Raw genomic sequence first — 20358 nt, forward strand, 5'->3', positions numbered from 1 at the left:
CATTGATTAATTTCTCAAATTGTCCAAGAGCCAAAAAAAAATTATTCTATTGCTTTAGCCACACTGTATTCTCTGAATTTCTGTACCTGAACAAAGTGCGTCCTCCAGCTTCACCAAAGATAACTGGTGTATGTGGTGGTACCTGAAAGTATCCATTTCCTTTCTGTACTCTGTTCTCCTGCTCACCATTCACTATGGAAAAATATACACCAAGACTATATACCTAGTTTTAAAGCCAAGTATACAGACTAACATAAGTTATTGTCTCCTTTCAATACAGTGATGAATTAAAAAAAAAGGAAATAAAACACATGCAAAGATGAAGTGTTGATTTCTCAAACCAAAATTTCCAACACTTAAACATTTCATGACAAATACCAAAGCACAATTAATACATAATAACTTTGTAGGAGGCAGATCTCAAATGTCTGATGTACAAGAGAATAGGGGCCAGGAGTCGGACATTGATTTACTATCAATTTTCCCCAGTTTTTGAGCAATACAGAGGTGTAAGTATCTGGGGGAATCGAATGACCCTTACTTTAGAGGTGAACAAGAAATAGAATGATTCTGCAAAGGCAATTATTGCACATCCAAAGCCTTGAACACCACAAAGCAACGTCCTAACAAGCATCTTCTTTGCTTTCCCACCTAACTACCACTCTAAAACAGGGGACCAGGAGAATTTGACAGAGACATCTCGATTTCACTGCACCGTACATTCCATTAATTATTGATCAGGTTCATGTCTATGGACTATACAACTAGAAGTGACTGATAACATTTTAAATGCAGAGGGTCAGATTAAAAGAGCAGTATTGGTGATTCACTTGTTACAGACTGACCACAGCTTTCAAAATGAAATGATTTGATAAATAATTATTATTTTGCAGTGCAATGTAAAGTTCTCTGAAAAATGTGGACAAAAACTGTTCGGGTGCAATGCCTTTCAGTCACAAAAGAACCCAGACTTACTATGTGGTATCTGAAATCCACCAATTATCAAATTTTAATGTTCTGTTGAATGCTACAACATACCAGAAAATTGAATAATATGGGTTCCTGTGGGTGATACGAGCTCCAAAAAGACTGCTTAGCTCATTTATGAGCAGAACATAAAATAAAAGAATGACCAGAATTCATGGCCAAGAGTAGAGTCCAGAGATAAGACTACTGTATATTCCTATGCCCGGAGCTCATCAGAAACAAAATAAAATCACTCTAGAAATTAGAAGAGAGAAATTTGGGGGTTCTTAAAGAAATTTCTAAATAATTTGTTACCTCCCTGAATTGTTTATTTTAAAAAAATCAAACTCTCTTTTTCGGAGGCAGTGGAAATTTCGACTTAAAAAAAAAAATCCCACTGGAAGTAAGGTAGGGGAATGGTGCTACCTCAGCATGCATCAGGATCCTGTTCTTAAATGCTTCAAAAGCAACATAGATGCCAATAGACATCCCTTTTTGTTAATAAGCAGATTTCAAACCTGTGTCGCCCAACTTATTTTTCATAATGGTGACTCCAGGGAAACTATGAACACTTTTCTCCCTGAGTTTTTTCCCCAGACTACAAAATTAATGAAGTATTTTATTACTAAAATAGTTAGTATTCAGCTTGCCTAGCCACAGTCTTTGTGTGGTCCCTCAGCTCTCTATTAACAATATCACTGATCCAAGAGACCTCCAGTGCACTTTTGATTTCCCAAGCCACTATTAAGTATTTGCTTTGAATTGTTAAATTTTAATATTTTAAAGGCAAATTTAGAACCTGGTTTTACAATACTTATTTACCTGACTAGTACTACTAAAGTACACTACTATTCACAAGTCTATAGGAAAATCATGTCTCTAATAACTTGGAAAGTTTGTAAATTGCCACTCATTCTTCCCACCCCAAGACTAAGGGCTTGTCTACACTACTGCTTAAGTTGATGTAAATTATGTCGCTCAGGGGTGTGAAAAAACCACCTCCCTGAGCAATGTAATTTACATCGACTTAACATGGTGTCTACACTGCACTATATTGGCGGGAGAGCATGCTCCCATTTACGGAGCATGTCTTCACCAGATGCGCTAAATTGACACGGCTGCATCAATCGCAGCAGTGCCAATTTAGCACAGTAATAAAGACAAGCCCTTAAGCCTTCTAAATACACAGCACAGGAAGTAACAATGCAAAAGCCTCCAAAAGAGCCTAACAGAGTGCCTCAACCCCATTCTGAGACAATACTGTGAGTGAAATACTAGTTAAACCCACATAATCCATAGGAACATAGGACTGGAAGGGACCTCCTAGGTCACCAAGTCCAATCACTTGCTATAGCAAGCAATTTTATCATATAATCTCATTCATAATTTTATCAAACTACATCTTAAACCTAGTTTGTCCCAACTACTCCTATTGGAAGGTTGTTCCAGAATTTCACTCCTCCAATCGTTAGAAAACTTTTTCCAATTTCCACATTAAATTTATTCCAACACATGACAAGGATTTCAGTTGAAGGCCAATCTGATAAAAGCACCAAGAGACTACCAAAACTAATAGTTCTGTAAGGTAAACCATCTGTAAGACATTTGAATTTAAATCACCTCATTTTATGAAGACCATAAAATAGCCAATAGACGCAGAAAACTTTTGAATTGCTTTGGCTGTGGTTGGATGTGAACTTGTGTCCCAGTGAAAGGGTCTACCAATCAGCTTCCAAGCCTTCGACCTATAGTTTCTTATTTTCTGCCAAATCCACCCCATCTGGTTTGCCATTTACATAACCCTATCGTTAACCTCACCTTTCCTTTGTAGGTTACTCCACAGGGTAGCTTCCTGGGTCAGTACACAATTCTGTTTTCAAACACCCGTTCAGTATAACACATTCCAACAAACATGACTGCTATTTGTTAGTTTATACTACCTAGTAATGTCTATAAGCAAATTAGGCAATGTGCCCTGGACACTTACCCAGAAAAGCATAACTGAATTACTTCCATTCCTCTGCCCTGTCTAGAACTTAAGGAATTTATTCTCTCTCTTAAAAGCCCACCCTCTTAATGTTACCAGAATTTTTTTTTCACTGCCAACTAATAGCGTTTCTGTAAATTCACCCTCAATGCAGGATCAGCTTTTCAATTGCTTCCTCTTTATTGTGGCGTTCCAAAGGCTTTCAAACAGCACTATTGTCAGTGGAGGAGTGCTACTTGAAACATTCCACAGCAATGTTATATTAAAAGCTATTATACGTGCAGAAACAACTATAAAAAAACTCTCATAGAACAAAATAGCTATGAATGATAGAGACAAAAGGACTGAAAGATTCCTATATTGTACAGGTGAACACTAACCGTGATTTATTTCATTTTCCTCTTCATCCATTGGATTGATGTGTGTTCTAGGCCAGTACTCTAGAAGAGCTTGTAGTAGAAGCCCTCCAAGATTCACTATAACACATGATTAAAAACATAGAATATAATTATGTAAAATCACTGACACATATAGCCAGTTTAGAGAAAAAGACAACTCTCCAGGTTTTTAATTCACAGATGGTTAATATAAGCCAATAGTTTGTATTTCTTATCAAAGCTTAAGAGGTTAATGCAAGAGAAATTAAACATTTTAAAAAGTTAGGTCCCAATCCTTCAACGAACTCCATGCTGCCACTGAGGTCCACTGATGTGGAGTTCATCTCAGGTTCAGGGGCTTAGGCCCAGATCCATAAATGGAGTTAGGTGTCTAACTCCCGCTGCAGGCACCACTGAGAACCTCAAAACCCTGGCTACTAACCCTGAAGGTGCCTAAAATCCTTTAGCACCTAGATTTCCAATAAAGTCTTTATGATACCTAAGTTTCTGCTTCTGGGTACGCGCACTGCTGCCTCACTCGAAGAGCTTGAATACCTATCTCATACCTAAGCCCCACGAGGATCTCTGAACCATGTGAAACTAGGTATTCCTTTGCCTATCTTGCTGGCTGGGCCCAATCTGCTGGACATGTTCTGAGAACATTAATTCCAAACAAAACTGCGAGAGGGAAAGGAGGAAGAGGCACCTGCAGCAACCACCCTAACCTTTAGTCCAGTGGTTAGGGCAGTGTTTCCCAAATAGTTGATCCCAATCCACCTGTGCATTATGGGAAAGTTTTAGATGGTTGCGACATCCAGGGCCAGATGAACTCATCACTTGACTCTGACCTAAGCAAACATACACTTCATCTGGGCTGGCTTGGCCAGAAAGCCTCAGGTGGGGGTGCAGAGAAGAGGAGGAGACTGGTGAGCAAGCCTGCCTTGCACTCACCCCACAGTGGGGCTGGGTCCAGTTCCCCACTCTGGTTGTTGCGACCTGGCACATGAGGCTGCAGCACCACTCAGGTTTGGCCTGGCCAGCCCTCCCTCATGAGAGACCTGAGTGGTGCTGAGACCTTGAGTGTCAGGTTGCACAGGGCAGGAGGGCTTGCCCTTCAATCCCACCCCCACCCATCTAGGTCTCCCCTCTATGCTGGGCCAGGATTAGGGTTGTGGTAACAGGGCAGAGGGTGCATATACATAAACGATGCGTCACAAAAGAAAGACGAAGCTGTTGGTGGGTTGCCTTTGGTAAAACATTTGGGAACCAGTGAGCTAGGACACTTACCTGAGACATGAAAGAACCCTGTTCAAATCTTCTCTTCTCTCAAGGCACGGGGGGAACTGAAACGGAGTTCCCCATTTCCTGGGTGATTTCACTAACCACTGGACTAAAGGTTATAAGGGAGGCTGCCACTTCTTGTACCCTCCCCATTCTCACACACCGCCCCCCTCCGGCTTTTGCATGGATTTAGGTGTGTGCTGCCATTCTTCTTGTAAGAAACAGCTTAGGTGCCTGACTCCAAGAAGGGATCTACAGCTAGGAATCCTAAGTGGAGATAGGTACCTAATTCCCTTTGAGGGACAGGGTTTAGGACATACCTTTTTCCTTGGCATCTGCTACTGGCTAGCTTAGGCAGCTCCTCACCTACCACTATGGCTTTTGTGGATCACATGCTTAGGTGCTTAACTCTCTCCATGCACTAAGCAGGGAGCCCTGTGCCCAACTCTGGCTTGTGGATTCCAGTGGGTTGCAAAGCACTTAGAAGTTAGGGGCTCCCATGCTGTGTGTTGCAATGCCTAAGTTGTTTTGTGGATTTGGCCTTAAGTTTTAAGTCTTATTAAAAAAAAAGGTAATTTTGCTATAATTCCTGCCAGCTTGAATTGTTTTTAACAATTATTTTAAGATATGAGTTTATTACAGTATTATTCTCTAGTTCAGATCTTTCATGTAATAATTCCAGTCTAGCATTTTTCATTTTGCTTTTTGAAGGAAAATGAAATGGACAAATGAAATAGACAAAGTGAACATAAGATTGCCATTATAAAGCATCTCAGTGCATTTTCATTGGAGAGTCATTTAAATGATTTAGTCTCAAGAAAAGTGGGGAAGTCCAAGTAAGCACAAAATTACCATCTGCCAGAAATATACTAATTTATGTAATGGGGTTTTGTATTGTTTGAATGAAATGTTAATTTCAATTAAAACTCACATTTTGGATCAGATCCATCTGGACTGCTAAACCCAGCATCTTTTGCTGAAACCCAAGCTGCAAAGCAGTCACTCTCATCTAAAGTAATTGTCAACATCTGTCAAAAGAAGACCATTGGGAGGAATACACTATGAATATTGTATTAAGAATCCTGCAGGTTTCTTTTATGTATACAGAAGACACACTAAACTGCAACTACAAAATACGGCGGTGTTTGATAATACACAGACTGTCTACAAACACTCCATTTGTCAAATTTTACTACATTAGTAATTGCACTGTAAAAGACTAGTTTAAATGAACATTATCTCCTTAGAAAGAATTCTGTAATTAACTACTTTTCAAGTTATCAAGATCCAAAGAAGCATTCATTGACATGTTGATTGAAAGATAAATTATATATCAGGTAATCAAAAAATAGTTTATGCCACACACACATTAAATTAAATCTTAGAGTCAGAACTTTATATGGCTCACGGAAGGTTGCTTAATAAACTGTATATGTGAATGCTTTCATGACTGGTCATATGAAATGACAAATGCCCAAATTAGGAAAGAACTTAAGTTGTGTCTTACCCCAGTTTTTAAGTCTACTGAGAACCAGTTTGGCACATACACCATTTTAAATCTCTTCTTAATTTCTTCTTCAAAATCTACTTTCCCAAGATCTTCAACTTTACATGCCTGTACACCAGAATATTAAAAAAATACAGAAGTTTCTTAATACTGAATATGCAGTCATATCCACTGTTAAAACCTTTAATTTGCATAGCAGAAATTGTATGATAAGTAAGCTTTTTATTTTTCTTGATAGCTTGATGCCACTGCCCTCCAAATACTAAAAGAGAGAAGTATGGAAACACTACTTCAGAGCAACATAAACTTCTTCCCCAGTGTTGAACGCTGACTTGCCTTGAACTGTAGTTCATTTAAAAAAAAAAAAAAAAAAAAAAAAAAAAAAAGACTGAATCAAAGAAAAAAGGAACAAAATGAATATTAATACTATCCACTACAAGTTCAGCATCCACTAGCTCTATAAAAATGATAATCTGATAGTGGTATTTATTGATCTATTGACAAATTAATACAAAAATGGATTTTGAAATCCTCTTTTTACTTTTAACTTCCTTTTTAATCTGAAAGAATTACTTACCTGTTCTTAGACTTGTCAGTAAAGACACCCTTCTCTCCTCCCCCTACTACTGGAGTGCGCCTGCACACTAAGTTTGGAACCTCTAGTAAGGTCTGAGCAAGGCTATGGCTCTCAGATGCTCTCGAGTCATGGAAAACTCTGGTATAAGAAAACGTGACCGTCCCCCCACCAAAACTATCATTTACTCTCAGTTCCTTACATTCTCTCAGAACTGAATAGAGGTTCTAGGAAGTAGGGATGGAGAGTGGAGTCATAAGTGAGTAACTCTTCTCTCTTTGCTTTAAATATAGTTAGTACAGATCCCCAGTTTTAAAGTGGACTGAATCTATACAGAAACTTCTTGTGAGCTAGTGGGTATCCCAGTCCCTGAAAGCAAGGTGCATTCAACTACATGCCTTTGGAATGTTCCAGAAGTGAAATATGTAAAGACGCTATCAGGTGCTCAGTTCATCCTTTACACAGCATTGATCTCTGGACTTGGCCAAGAGATCTAATGCCCACCTCAGGAGATCAGTTTTCTATAGCTGTGCGATTAGATAGCCTCCTCATCAATTTCCTACTGCTAGTGAATCTGCCCAATTTGTACTGACAGTATACAAAGGGAGAAAGAAAAGTTACTCACTTTCTCTGGAATTCTTCAGGCAGACATTAAAAATACACTCTTCAACCTCCATCCCTGTTTCTTCAGTCTATAATGGATTCTAAGGCACTGTAGGGTACCGCACTTTGTTATAGAACCTTGTCTGGAGCATTCCATGTATCAAGAGAAAATGCCAATTTCTCAAAAGCACTTACACACCTTAAAAGCCCATATCCCACTGACTTTTGGAGAGACTTAGGAGCCTAAGTGCCAGTCACTTTTGTAACTGGAATTCAGGCATTTTTTAAAGTGTTACCAAAGATCCAAGCAGATCCCATAATAGTCAGTTTTTTTAGAAGGTATATGCACAAATATGCAATCTGAACTGGCATTTCCTGATTTGTGCTGCTTATTGATGATAAGTAAGGATAAGATTTTGTCATGGATATTTTTAGTAAAAGTCACAGACAGGTCACAGGCAATAATGAAAGATTCATGAAAGCCTGTGACCTGTCCGTGACTTTTACTAAAAATGTCCATGACAAAATGGGGAGCCACAGTGGCTAGGCAGCTGCGGGGGCCCACTTGGAGCTCTGTGGGCCCCTGCTGCCTGGGAGAGCCTCCACGGCCGTTAGGAGCCACAGGGAGCCCTCACCGTCCGCGATGGGTGGGAGCTGTGGGGGGCCTCCCACTGCTCCTGGCCACTATGGACTGAAGTCACAGAGGTCACTGGAAGTCACAGATTCTGTGACTTCTGTGAACTCAGTGAAAAAATCGTAGCCTTAATCATAATGTTTTGACTGATGTCCATCTGTTCCCCTCTTCCCACACATTCTTATTGTGTTCAGTGTTTTATTTTAAAGATAGAATTTTAAACACATTCATGTAAGAATGAACAGTATTGCAGCAGAAGAAACAAATATCATCCTTTAGCAATGACAGTCTTTAAAAAAAATACTTGCACTATGTTTTGTGGCACAATGAGGACCCTATTTTCTCCAATCATCACCTCACATGCAGACAAATAGCAAAGGAAAGAGAAGACCAGAAATCCATTAATATATGTCTAATCCAAAATTTTACACTTACCTTCAATACATCCCAGTATGCCACATTATTATTTGTATCTTTGGTTAATATGTGTCTCTTGTCATTAAGAATGTGGCACTGAATAATACTAGCACCCCCTAGCAGTTATAAAGAAGAAATAAAGTCAACAATGCCATTTCATTTAATTAAAAAAACGATGTTAGACTGCTACAAAAGTAGGGGCTATTCCTCAGCTCCACCAATTTGGCATGAAGCTATTTCAGCACGTAATGACTATATGGCATGTATATCTACATGCGTTTGAACAATGATGTTGATATATTGTACAGTCAATTGCTTAACCCACTTTGGGTTGTTATGAAATATACTCAAAAGATAAAATAACCAATTTCAGTCAAGTTTATTGCTATACAGCAGGGGTTCTCAAACTTCATTGCACTGCAACCCCCTTTTGACAACAAAAAAAATACTACATGACCCCAGGAGAGGAGACTGAAGCCCGAGCCCCACCACCCCAGGTGGAGGGGGGCCAAAGCCCAAACCCCGCTGCCCTGGGCGGGGGGCAAAGCTGAAGCCCAAGGGCTTCAGCCCCGGCCAATCTAACACCAGCCCTGGTGACCCTACTAAAATGGGATCGTGACTCACTTTGGGGTCCCAACCCACAGTTTGAGAACCACTGCTATACAGCAATGGTAATATAATACAGGAAAAAGGTTCTATATAGAGACTATAATATGGGCTTGATCCAAAGCCCCTTGAAATCAATGGAAAGCTCCATATTGACTTCAGTGGGCTTTAGATCAGGTCTTACATCATTTATAGGCTTTAACTGTGGAAATGATTTTGAAATTGTACTTAACAGGGAGCAGTATTTGATATTTATCTGAAATAACTAATCACATTTTCAACTTTTAATCACTCACAGATCTTACATTATGGTCATCGTTAACAAAGTACCAACAGAATAACCCTAAAATCAAAGGCTGAGAAGGGTTAGTGATTTTTTTTTTTTTGATTATATTGTTCACCTCACAAGCTAAAAATATGCCTGACACACACAGTGGTAGGATACTATTAAACAAAACATGCTAATTTCTGTAGTTCAGGTTATAGCAAAGACAAAATAACAAGGAATTCATGCACTTAATTTATTATAACTTTATTAAAATGTCTACTCTGAATATAAAAAGTTAATACTTTTTAGATGCTAAATTTTTTTTTTAAGCTAAATTGCCCTGGTTATGATCGACATGTATATTTATCCATCTTCACATGTGGTTTGGTCATATCGTTTATCTATGGTACTCAAAGGCATATAAAGCACTCCATCTTTAATATGAACAGGAGTACCTGCATCCGAAGAAGTGAGCTGTAGCCCATGAAAGCTTATGCTGAAATAAATTTGTTAGTCTCTAAGGTGCCACAAGTACTCCTGTTCTTTTTGCGGATACAGACTAACATGGCTGCTACTCTGAAACCAAATCTTTAATATATTTATCCTCAAAACCCCTGTGAGGTAATGTAAGGAAGTGATTAAGGGTATATCTACACTTCAGAAAAAGGTGTGTTTTTAACTGAGGTTAGCTAACTCAGGTTACAATAGCAGTGAAGACACAGCAACTCTGCTTTTAACTCAGGTCAACGGCTCAAGTTCAACCCCAAGTTTCCTTATAGGCTTTATCTTGAGCTGCTAACTCAAGTTAAAAGCCAAGTTGCCATGTTTTCATTGCTTTTTAAACAGCATTAGAGACCCTGAGTTTGCTAACCCCAAAACCACACCTTTTTTCTGCAGTGGAGACACATCCTAAGTGAATTGCCCAAGGTCTCACAGGAAGCCTGTGATGGAGCAGGGAATTGTACCCAAGTCTCCAGCATTCCTGGCTAGCACCCAACCCATAGGACTGATCTCTTATTTTCTCAAAGGCCTTGTCCATCAGCTCTGATAAACCAAGTTAGAATGAGCAACTAGGCTGAACGGGTGGTACCTAGAAGAGCCGTCTCCCAAACCTCTCCCATTCCAACACATTCCCGCCCCACTAAGTTTGTAAGAGAACAGTTTAAATGCTTTTAGTAGTATTTTCTGTTGTTGTTCTTCCACTTAATGTTCACATACCATACTAAAGTTTTATACTGCAAATTTTTTATACTGCATTTTCAGATAAATATGGACCTGATCCAGAGCCCCATGAAGACAATGGAAAGGCTCCAAAAGAATTTTATGCACTTTGGAACAGGTCCTGTATTTATCATGCTACCCTCTTCACCAGCAATATTAATTATTTTTTGAGATGTTCTGAAAGACCCATTTACCTTTGATAACTTGGTCAGGCTGTGTACAAAGAGGTGTTATAGGATTAGTACAGTCATTGTCATAGTCCCCAGAAGCTCTAAAATTATGAATTCCCTTCAAAGTCTAGAAGAAGAGACAAAAGCATGACAGTCAATTTGCAGAGATCATTAAAACCTATGAACACAGCTAGCCAAGGTGAGTGAGGTAATATCGTTTATTGGACCAACTTCTGTCAGTGAAAGAGAAAAGCTTTCGTGCTAATTCAAAAGCCTGTCTCTCACCTCATACAAGTCCACTCAATCCTACTTCTTGTTCAGCCAATTGCTAAGACAAACAAGTTTGTTTACATTTACAGGAGAGAATATTGCCCGATTCTTCTTTATAATGTCACCTAAAAGTAAGAACAGGCGTTCACATGGCACTGTTGTAGCCGATGTTGCAAGGTATTTACGTGCCAGATATTCTAAACATTCGTATGCCCATTCGTGCTTCAACTTGTAGGCACTAAAGTTTTATATTGTTTTGGTTTTGAATGCATATGTGACGTAGTGGGGATTTTCCATTATGTTGTATGTAAGCCTATGTGAGTCTTACTGTTTTGCATGAATGCGGTGTGTGCCTCAGTTTCCCTGTGTACTGCACCAATGTCTAGGTGATGGGAGTAAGGGTGTGTGACTTTTGCGTGGCTACTCCAGCTGCCTGAATGGATGCTCTGGCCGCCCCTTCATAACCTGAGACCCAGGAGGGGGATTAGACCAGGTGACTCTTGGCCCAGGAAACGAGACAAAGGCCAGAGAAGGAGCATTGGGCAGGGCAGGGGCAAGGCAGCTGGAAGTGAGTCAATCTCGGCTGGCTTGGGGCACAGGGGGAGGACCAGAGCGCAGGCTCTGGGCTCCCCTCCCCCGCAAGATGGACTTGGATGAAAGTCACTGATTTCTGTGCTAGCAAGTTCTGTTCTACGCTGTGTTCCTGTCAACTAATAACCTTCTGTTTTACTGGCTGGTTGAGAGTCACGACTGACTGCAGAGTTGGTGTGCAGGGCCCTCTGGCTTCCCCAGGAGCCCTGCCCAGGCGGACTCGCTGTGGGAAGTGCACGATGTGGAAGGGGATGCTGGATGCGCCGAGGTCAGATCCAGGAAGGTCGAAGCTGTGTGAGCTTCTTGCCCTGGAGACAGTATGCTCAGAGAGAGGAGGCATGTTCCTCCAGAGTCCTGACTGGCTTCATATGGAGTAGTTCCAGAGCATCGCCCTGATGAGTCCATGACAGCAGTTATGTAAAAATAAATTCTACATTTGTAATTTGCACTTTCACAATAGAGATGCACTACACGATAGTATTTTTCAATTCACCTCTAGATCTTATTTTTACAGTGCAAATATCTGTAATAAAAATAATATAAAGTGAGCACTGTACACTTTGTACGCTGTGTTGTAACTGAAAATCAACATATTTAAAAATGTAGAAAAAACCAAAAATATTTATAATAAATTTTAATTGGTATTCTATTATTATTTAATTACGAGATTAAAACTGAGATTAATTGTGACTTCTTTTAAATTGTGAGACTGTGATTTTTAAAAAAAATTATTTGACAGCCCTATACTAAACTCACACTGAACTTAAATATTAGCCATATAATGGACAAAAGAAAATCACTCACCCATTTATTCACAGAAGATTTAGTTGTTGCAACCCAAAGAGCTGGAGGAGGATCAGCTGATCTATCAAGTTCCATCTGAATAATTAAACCACAGAACACTTTTAAATAACCTAAGTTTCACTTTTTCCTTTTCAAGAACTATTTGCTTTCGCGTGACCTCCACTCATTGCCAGATGTGCTCCAGAAACAGTACTACCTTCAAGCTTACTGAAGAAATACAAGTTTCAATACAGTAAATAGCTAATTGTAATTTTTAACTTTATTAGTGATTTTAAATTTCATTACAAAACAATAAAAACTATTTTAAATCTCTAAAAACATTTTAGATGTGACTAGAAATTGTGTAGTTTAAATAAATATTGAATATGTTTTAATTGTTTTTAGCTAATCAGCTGTGGTTTAAAATGTTTCAAAACTAAAGTATTTTTATACATTATCTAAGATTTTAATATTTGACAGGATGATCATTTTTAAAGCTACACTTCAAGCTCAGTACTACTAAATATGTAGAATTTAAGAAAATTAGATTCACTTGCTGGTTTACTATAGCAGTAGTGATCCATCCTAGTTAAGGATCATAGAGCATTTCTATTCTAGCCCTATGTGTGATCACAATTTTTTAAATTTCATTTTCCATTGAAATTGTCCAGGTTTTGACCCCTTTAAAAACTAAACTTTAGATATGCATAGTACATTCTGAATGTGTTTCTTTTGCTAAGCCAGTAAAGCATGCAGCTAAGGAAGACCAGACTGCTCATGCATTTTAGCTGTGCATTAGAATATACACCATTTGGGGTCCTAGCTGTTCCAGTGGTACATAGCAAAATTGTGACCAGCTATGACATTCTTCTTCCCTCATCTTTTTTCCTTGTTTTTAAAAATAAGACCTTAAATTTTTGTATGCAATTTCCTAAATTAAGAGAATGTTACGGTTGCAAAATTAGATACTCCAAAGCCCTATACAACCTTAACTCTGCTCTCCCTTGTGAGTATGCATCACAATACAATCTAGTTACATGATCATATACTATTTCTCAAATACAATATACATTTTTTTCTTCAGACTTTGAAACACTGCTCTAAACTTTTGTCATTCCCTCCTCCCCTTGAATACCTACATTACTAGGTACATGGATACACCCAGAGTGCATAGCTTGTGTGTGTGGAAAGCATTTACGGAAAAACACGGGTAAGTTTATCTACTCCCGAGGGAATTCTGCACCAAAAAAACAAAAATTCTGCATACAATATTTTAAAACTCTGCAAATTTTATTTTCAAAAAAAATGTGGAGACTCCAGCATGGCACTGGGGATCACAGGTCACTGGCTTTACAGAAGTGGGAGATCGTTGTGCAGTTCCCACCTGGGACACAGACTCAGCGGTGAGGCTGCACCCAACTCTGACATAGCACAAGGACCAGACCTGAACCAGAAACACCCCAGGACCTTGCCCCTCAGTGCCTAGTGCATCAGGTGTGAACAAGCAGAATCCAAGTGTAGAGGGGCTTAGTGTGGGGGGATCCAGGTATGGGTCAAGAGGGTTCTGTGTGGGTCAATCTGGGTGCAGGCGGCTCAGTGGGGGATCTGGGTGCGGGGGGAGAGGGCGGGATCTGGATGCACCAGTAATGGGAGTCTGCAGGGAGGGTCCAGGTGAAGGTGGTTGGGGCTCAGTGGGGGGAGGAAGGAGGGTAAGTGAGGAGGATCGGGGTGTGTGGGGGGGATAGAGCTCAGCAGGTGGGTCTGGGTATGGGGAGTTCAGTGCAGGTCCAGATGTTGGGGGAGTGGGGCTCACTGGGATGGGGATCCAGGTGTAGTTGGTTGGGGCTTGGTGTGGCAGGGATCTGGGTGCAGGTGGCTCATAGGGGTGGTCCAGATGCAGGGGGAGTGGGGCTCATGGGGGTGGTGGTGTTTTGGGGGGGGGGTTTGAGTATGAGGGGTCTGAATGCATGGGGGTTGGGAGGATGGGGAAGCAGCTCCCTGTACAGGGATCCCTCCCTCTGAGGCTGAGGAGCGATGGGTGCAGGAAGCTGGGGGAAGGACGGGAGTTTGCAGAAGGAAGGCATTCAGCAAGCAAGCAAACAAAAAAACCCCACATCCCTTGTATCTGTGGATGGGTCCAGGAGGATTCCCCCATCCCAGATACGTCTATGACTAATGCCCTGGAAGGTTACAAGGTCATGAACTGTATCTCTTTTTACATATTATCAGGATGCAGCTAATAGTTCAGTAGCTCAAGGACATGAGTGGAATTAGGACTTTCTTGCTAAACGGATGCTTCGCAGGGGAGTAAGCTCATCTGAGCCAATGATGTAGCAGTCTCCTCTCAAGTCTGGTAAGTGGCTTCACATACGTACAGGCAGACATACAGCCTAATAATGAGACACAAGTCTGTACAGTCATAGCTGGCTGCGATTTCACATTGTGCAGGAATGACTAAAGGGAGAGGAATCTGTTTTCTGGCAAGTAAGCCCTTGCAGTTGTGGACTCTATCCTGGTTCACAATTTACTCTATTGTTTGAGACAAAGAATTCATTTCTCGGAGCCCTTATCTTTTAGAATCCCCTTGGTGGACCTGTTTTTTTTTCTCCCCTTGGACCTGCAGATAACACAAGAGAACCTTATGTTGGTTGCACATAAAAAATGTTTGAAGCCCTCAAACGGGACTCAGTAGAGCTTTTCTACTCCTTTGAAGTAGGAGAAAGGGAGACTGCAGCATGCAACAGTCCCTTTGCTGAGTCCAATATAGTCTCACTGATTGGAAGGACAATTCTTGTCAGCACCCAGGAAATGAGGTAATTGAACAGTCTGTGGTTGTTCTTTGGCATCACCATTGTCTCAACATCCACAGTTTCAGCTATCCTCCAAAACAGATCTTGAGCAGCCCTAAAGTTACTGATGACCAGAGTCAGGGCTGAAGTGACAGCCTCATTTGGGGAACAGAAGGATTCGTTAGATGGGGAAGGCGATTGGAGAGTGCTCTAAACCACATTTGCTCCATCACAGGGAGGTTCTTCTGGTTCTGGTGCAAAATTCCTGGCTATTAATGCAGATGGTGACTGAGACCTCCTGTTTTCTGGTACACTAATGGAGCTCTACTCTGGGACCTGTGGGAGGGTGGGCCCCAATACCGCCAGCAGGCCCCAATGATAAATTGTACACTTACTGGCCAAACTGTCTCTCAAAACTTCTCTGTGGCTGATGGCTTGCTTCCAATCCTTCATGTTGAAAAGGATTTGGAAGATTTGCCTTTGGAGGAATGGTCCAAGTCTTCCTTATGGGTGCAGCCCACTGTGCACTGAGCTGTGCTTGTGCTCAATGAGGATACTTCATTTGGTGTCTGAAGTGGATGGTATAGTGCTAGTGGCATCATCAGCATGGACTGCCTTAGCGCCAAGTGCATTGGAATCAACCCCAGGGCAAAGAGACTTGGCTCCTATGGGCTTCTTCTCCCTGCTGGCATCAGAGGTATGGTGCCCAGGGGCACTTGCCATAGCTAGCTTCCTCAACTCCAGCTTGGAGAATGTCTCTTCTCCAGGATTGGGCATGACCTTTGGATATGTCCTTCTCTGAGACAGAAAAGACATCACATGGTGGGCTAGATTTATATCCTGTGGCTTTACAGTCTGCCATACTGGTAGTTGGTGTGAACTACTTCACCCTGCTGTGAAGTAGCGTATAGAGGGTCTCCCTACCCCTTTTTCTTTGGAACATTCAATGAGCAATAAGAAAAAAAAATGAGAGTGAAGAAGAATTTCTTCACAAGAGATTTGAGACTGAAGCTTTAAAAACTACAGTGGGTTTGACACTGTTCAAGTTCTGTCTTGCTGCCACAGGCAGTAAGAGGGAACTGAGGCAGGATTGCCACTGCTCCGCCCTTTATGCCCTTGGATGGAAGCACACTTAGGAATAAAGAGCATGCACAGCACCCAAGAACACTACTACTCAAACAATTCCGAGCTTGCTTCCATGACACACATACACACCTATAGTGGGATCCACAGACATACATTCAAATAAGAATTAAATTTAGTGAACATTGGTTTGTTTTACATATATTCTTAGTTACACTTGCAGCTGTTCTGTTATATAACATGCCACAGATTAAGCATAACTATCTTTTACACTTTTCGTATGAGTGAGTTATGGATTGTCTAGACAGAGGTTCTCAGACTGTGGTCTGTAAGCTCCATTCAGGTGGTCTGTGACATTTCCTTCTAAGGTGTGCACCTGGAAAGCCGCACACGAGAGAATGAAGGGCCACCCACTTTACTAGTGGACCCTGGAGAAGACGCACACGTAAGGTGAGGTGGTGGCCTTGAAGGGAATAGGGGGTAGCTGGGAGGGTGCAGAGGGGTGAGAAGAGGGGGTGTGGGGAATTTGGGACTGCAGGGCCGTAGTGGCCAGAGAAAGAGGCAACGTTCCCTAGGCTTCAGGGCTGGAGCTGCCGGGGAGAGATGGTCCTCCTTCCCAGCCTCAGCTCGGTGGCTGCTGTGGAGGGGGAGAGACCCCCACTTCTTCCCAGCCTGAGCTTAGAGGCTGCTATGGTGAGAGAGAGACCCGCTTCCTTCCCAGCCCCAGCTAGGGGGCTGCCGTGACGGTGGAGAGAGGGCACATCCATCGCATTCGAAAGGTGAGACTACTGATATTAAAATACGAGTTGTGTGCTTTTATTTGTAAAACAAAAAAATGTTTATTACTACTTTTTTTTTTTAATATAGCACTTTTACCCCAAGCCTTTTACAATAGTTAGCTAACGGTACAGACAACATTTGGAAAGATCATTAAGTGGCCTGCTGAAACCCTCAGCAATTTTCAAGTGGTCCGTGAAAAAAAAAAAAGAGTTTGAGAACCACTGGTCTAGAATACTGAACAGCATACAAAGCTACCAGTTGTTACCCACCTCTGATATTGTAGGAAAAAAGCAGCCAATTAGTGTATTTGAGAAATAGCATGTAACCAGCACTGTAACTAACGGCTGTTGAAATACATACACACCAAGTGGGAGAGCCAAGTTTGTTTCCAAACACATGAGTACCTAACCATTGAATCTAACTCTCTTTCCATAACTCTTAATGGAAATAATTCTCAGAGCAACTCACTCCCTAATGCAAGGATCTGAAAAGTCCTTTTAAGAGAATGAAAATCTGCAAGTCGTCATTAGATTCAAAATTTTACCAGGGAATAAAATACTCTCTTCTAGTAATTAGAAAATTTTACTGGTCCTAAGAACAAATGCAATGGTCCAAAGGATTTCCAGCTTTGTTATGTTAGAAGATGGTGTACCTTAAACAGCAAGGTCATTCCATTTACCATCTTACATTTTAGGAGCTACCAAAAGCTTTTATGGAAGATCAAACTTGTAGCAATCTTTTAAGTAAATCAATTACCTTAAGAACTGGTGCCTTTTCTTCACAGATGAGCACACGGATATCAGGATTTCGTAAATCTGTGCAATAAATCTTTCTGTCTCTTCCTCCTGAATAAACATGAGTGAAGGGTTCATTGACCTGCAGAGCCCAAACACCTTCATCGTGGACTCGATATGTGGCTATACATCTCTGCTGGCCAAGGGACCACAGACGAATAGTTCCATCAGAGCTGCCTGAAAGACACTGAGCAACAAACATTGTATTTAAACTTAAACTATACCAGTAAGTACCTGGAAAAAAGTGACCGTTAAAAAAAACAACCACCCCAAACCAGTTCTTGTATGGAGGCTCTAGAAATCTTACATTCATATTTTTCCATTAAGACTGTGTTAAACTGAGAATTGCAAAGTTAAAATTCTGATCACATTCTTCTTTACCTGATGCATATATTGTACATTACATCAAGAGAGACTGAGATAATATTCCCATATATACTCGATCATAAGGTGGTTTGTTTATAAGCCAACCCCCTCCAAGATGGATAAGTAAAATTGGAAAATATTTATGACCCATTCATAAGCCAACCCTATAATTCAAGGGTCAGCAAACTTTGGCTCCCAGGCTATCAGGATAAGCAGCTGGCAGGCCGAGATGGTTTGTTTACCTCAAGTGTCAGCAGTTACAGCGGTAAACCTAAGTAAGCGAAGTGTCCCAGCCCACCAGTTGCTTACCCTGACAGGCCGGGACAGCAACGGTGGGGAAATTGGGGGGAAAGGGGAGAAGTTGGGGGTCAGCAGAGTAACCTCTGTGACCACCCCCCACATGATCCCACCCCTAGCCCGGGACCCCCACACTCTCCCCATCCCATCCCTTTCCACCTTAGGGTGGGAAGGGCCCGGGGAGAATGTCTCTGGCCTGGCTGGACCTGCTCCAGCAGGCTGAGCGGGCGCAGCCACAGCCTGCTCCAGGGGCCGGACTGGGCATCGCGGCCGCAGCATGCTCCAGTGGGCCAGGCCAGGCGGCACTGCCGCAGCCTGCCAGCCCCAGAGATGTAGCTGCTTCGGAGGCTGGGGGGAGAGCAACGCGGCCAGAAGCAGAGAGACTTTCGCCCCGCCTCTTCCCTTCTGGCTCTGCTGGCTGTGCTGCCTCTTCTTGCCCCCTCTGTTGGGGGGGAAGGGCTGTGTCCCACCTCTCCCTCTCTATACGAGTTCATAAGCTGATCCCCTTCTCTGATGCTTCCCTTTTATACTAAAAAAATTCAGCTTATGAATGAGTATATAAGGTAATCGTTTTATTCCCTCTTCCAAGTCTCCCCCTCCCAAACACGAACTAACCTATATATTAGTTTACAAGTAAAATAAAGGATAAAATATTCAGATGTGAAATCACAAATTCATTTCTTTAACAATATACTTATGTCAATTTCTCTTAGCTACAGGTCACAACTATGCTTCAAAAGTAAAGCGAAATGTTAGATTATTAATTTAGTTTAAAATATTTACATTCGAGCACTCACTTTTAAACCAACTTACTTTAAGTTTTATTTAAAAGACTTTCTGTATTCTATATAGAAAAGGTGGAAAAACTGTTCTGTACTGAAAAAGAAATAATTTTTATAGCTCTTTAAAGAAAAACCTTAGTGAAAGATATTTGTGCTTCAAATGAAAACTCATACCTGTGTGCCATCTCTGTTCAACAACAAAGCTTTTACGTTATCTGTGTGCCCTTTAAGTTTCATCAGTTTTGCACAAGTCCTTGGATCCCATACCCTTAAAACCTGTCAAAGCAGATAAGATAATTACATATGTCGGTCTTTTCACACTGGCATTGCCTACATATGAAGAGATCTTTGAAGTAACTCTGATTTCTTCAAATAAGTGATTCTTCCAAAAGTTAAAAAAAAATATTGATACTTTTGCAAGATACATATATTTTATTAAACTCACAAACATCTAACATGTTATCTGCTATCAGGAATATTTGCAGCAAGAGGATATTTATTTCAGAGTCAATTCAGAATTAGATTAGAACTCAGTGCCTAAAAAAAATTAGCAATCATTTTACTAAGGTTGAAAGAGTTCTACCAGATCCTGCTTACCTTTTCAGTGGATCCCGATACAATTACTGTTCCCATTTGATTCATTGCAAGGCTGTAAATGGAATCTTTGTTCCCACTCAGGGAAGAAGCTATTGCAAAATAAGATAACAGTATTAATAATGCTTTGCTTTCTCCAGTTGTCAAAAAACAAACACTTACCATACGCTTGAAAATGCTGCACTTAATAGCCAACAGCAGGTTTTGATTCAGTATGATGGTCTTATGTGGAAATACAGCAGTGTCCCCACTCAAGTATCTAGAATTACTTTTAATAGAAAAAGAATACGGATAACATTGCTAGAAAAAGCCTTCTCAATTCCTGATTTGCAGTTCTGTAAAAGAATCACTATAATCATGGTACCACTGATTGGCATTAGGATCATTAGAGTGCTGTCTGCAGCTTCTTCTCTGACTCTCTGTTAACTCCCCTGTAAGAGAGGGATTTATAAGAGACTGAAATACACTGGATTTGTGTTGCAAACACAGACTATAACATTTTGCATATGGAAATTCCATCCTATCACTTCTAAAATTGTATTTTATAGATTAAGGAACCTTTTCCTTAGTCCTGTGGAGCACACATAGCACTTTTAGGTTAGGGATGTGTGCACCTGG

General features: G+C 41.0%; 1 protein-coding gene across 1 annotated transcript in view; it reads right to left on the reverse strand.

The window, feature by feature from the left end:
* The window catches only part of WDR48 (WD repeat domain 48), a 48975-nt gene that overhangs the window by 8984 nt on the left and 19633 nt on the right, over nucleotides 1–20358 (reverse strand). Inside the window, exons 6-15 of the mRNA XM_032800860.2 lie at nucleotides 19744–19832; nucleotides 19321–19422; nucleotides 17664–17888; nucleotides 12277–12351; nucleotides 10636–10738; nucleotides 8365–8462; nucleotides 6119–6226; nucleotides 5543–5639; nucleotides 3334–3429; nucleotides 87–192 (exon numbers count right to left, since the gene is read on the reverse strand). Of these exons, the coding sequence (XP_032656751.1) occupies nucleotides 87–192; nucleotides 3334–3429; nucleotides 5543–5639; nucleotides 6119–6226; nucleotides 8365–8462; nucleotides 10636–10738; nucleotides 12277–12351; nucleotides 17664–17888; nucleotides 19321–19422; nucleotides 19744–19832 (1099 nt within the window). The remainder of the gene's footprint in view (nucleotides 1–86; nucleotides 193–3333; nucleotides 3430–5542; nucleotides 5640–6118; nucleotides 6227–8364; nucleotides 8463–10635; nucleotides 10739–12276; nucleotides 12352–17663; nucleotides 17889–19320; nucleotides 19423–19743; nucleotides 19833–20358) is intronic.

The sequence above is a fragment of the Chelonoidis abingdonii genome, chromosome 2, assembly GCF_003597395.2.
Source record: "Chelonoidis abingdonii isolate Lonesome George chromosome 2, CheloAbing_2.0, whole genome shotgun sequence".
Taxonomy (NCBI): Eukaryota; Metazoa; Chordata; order Testudines; family Testudinidae; genus Chelonoidis; species Chelonoidis abingdonii.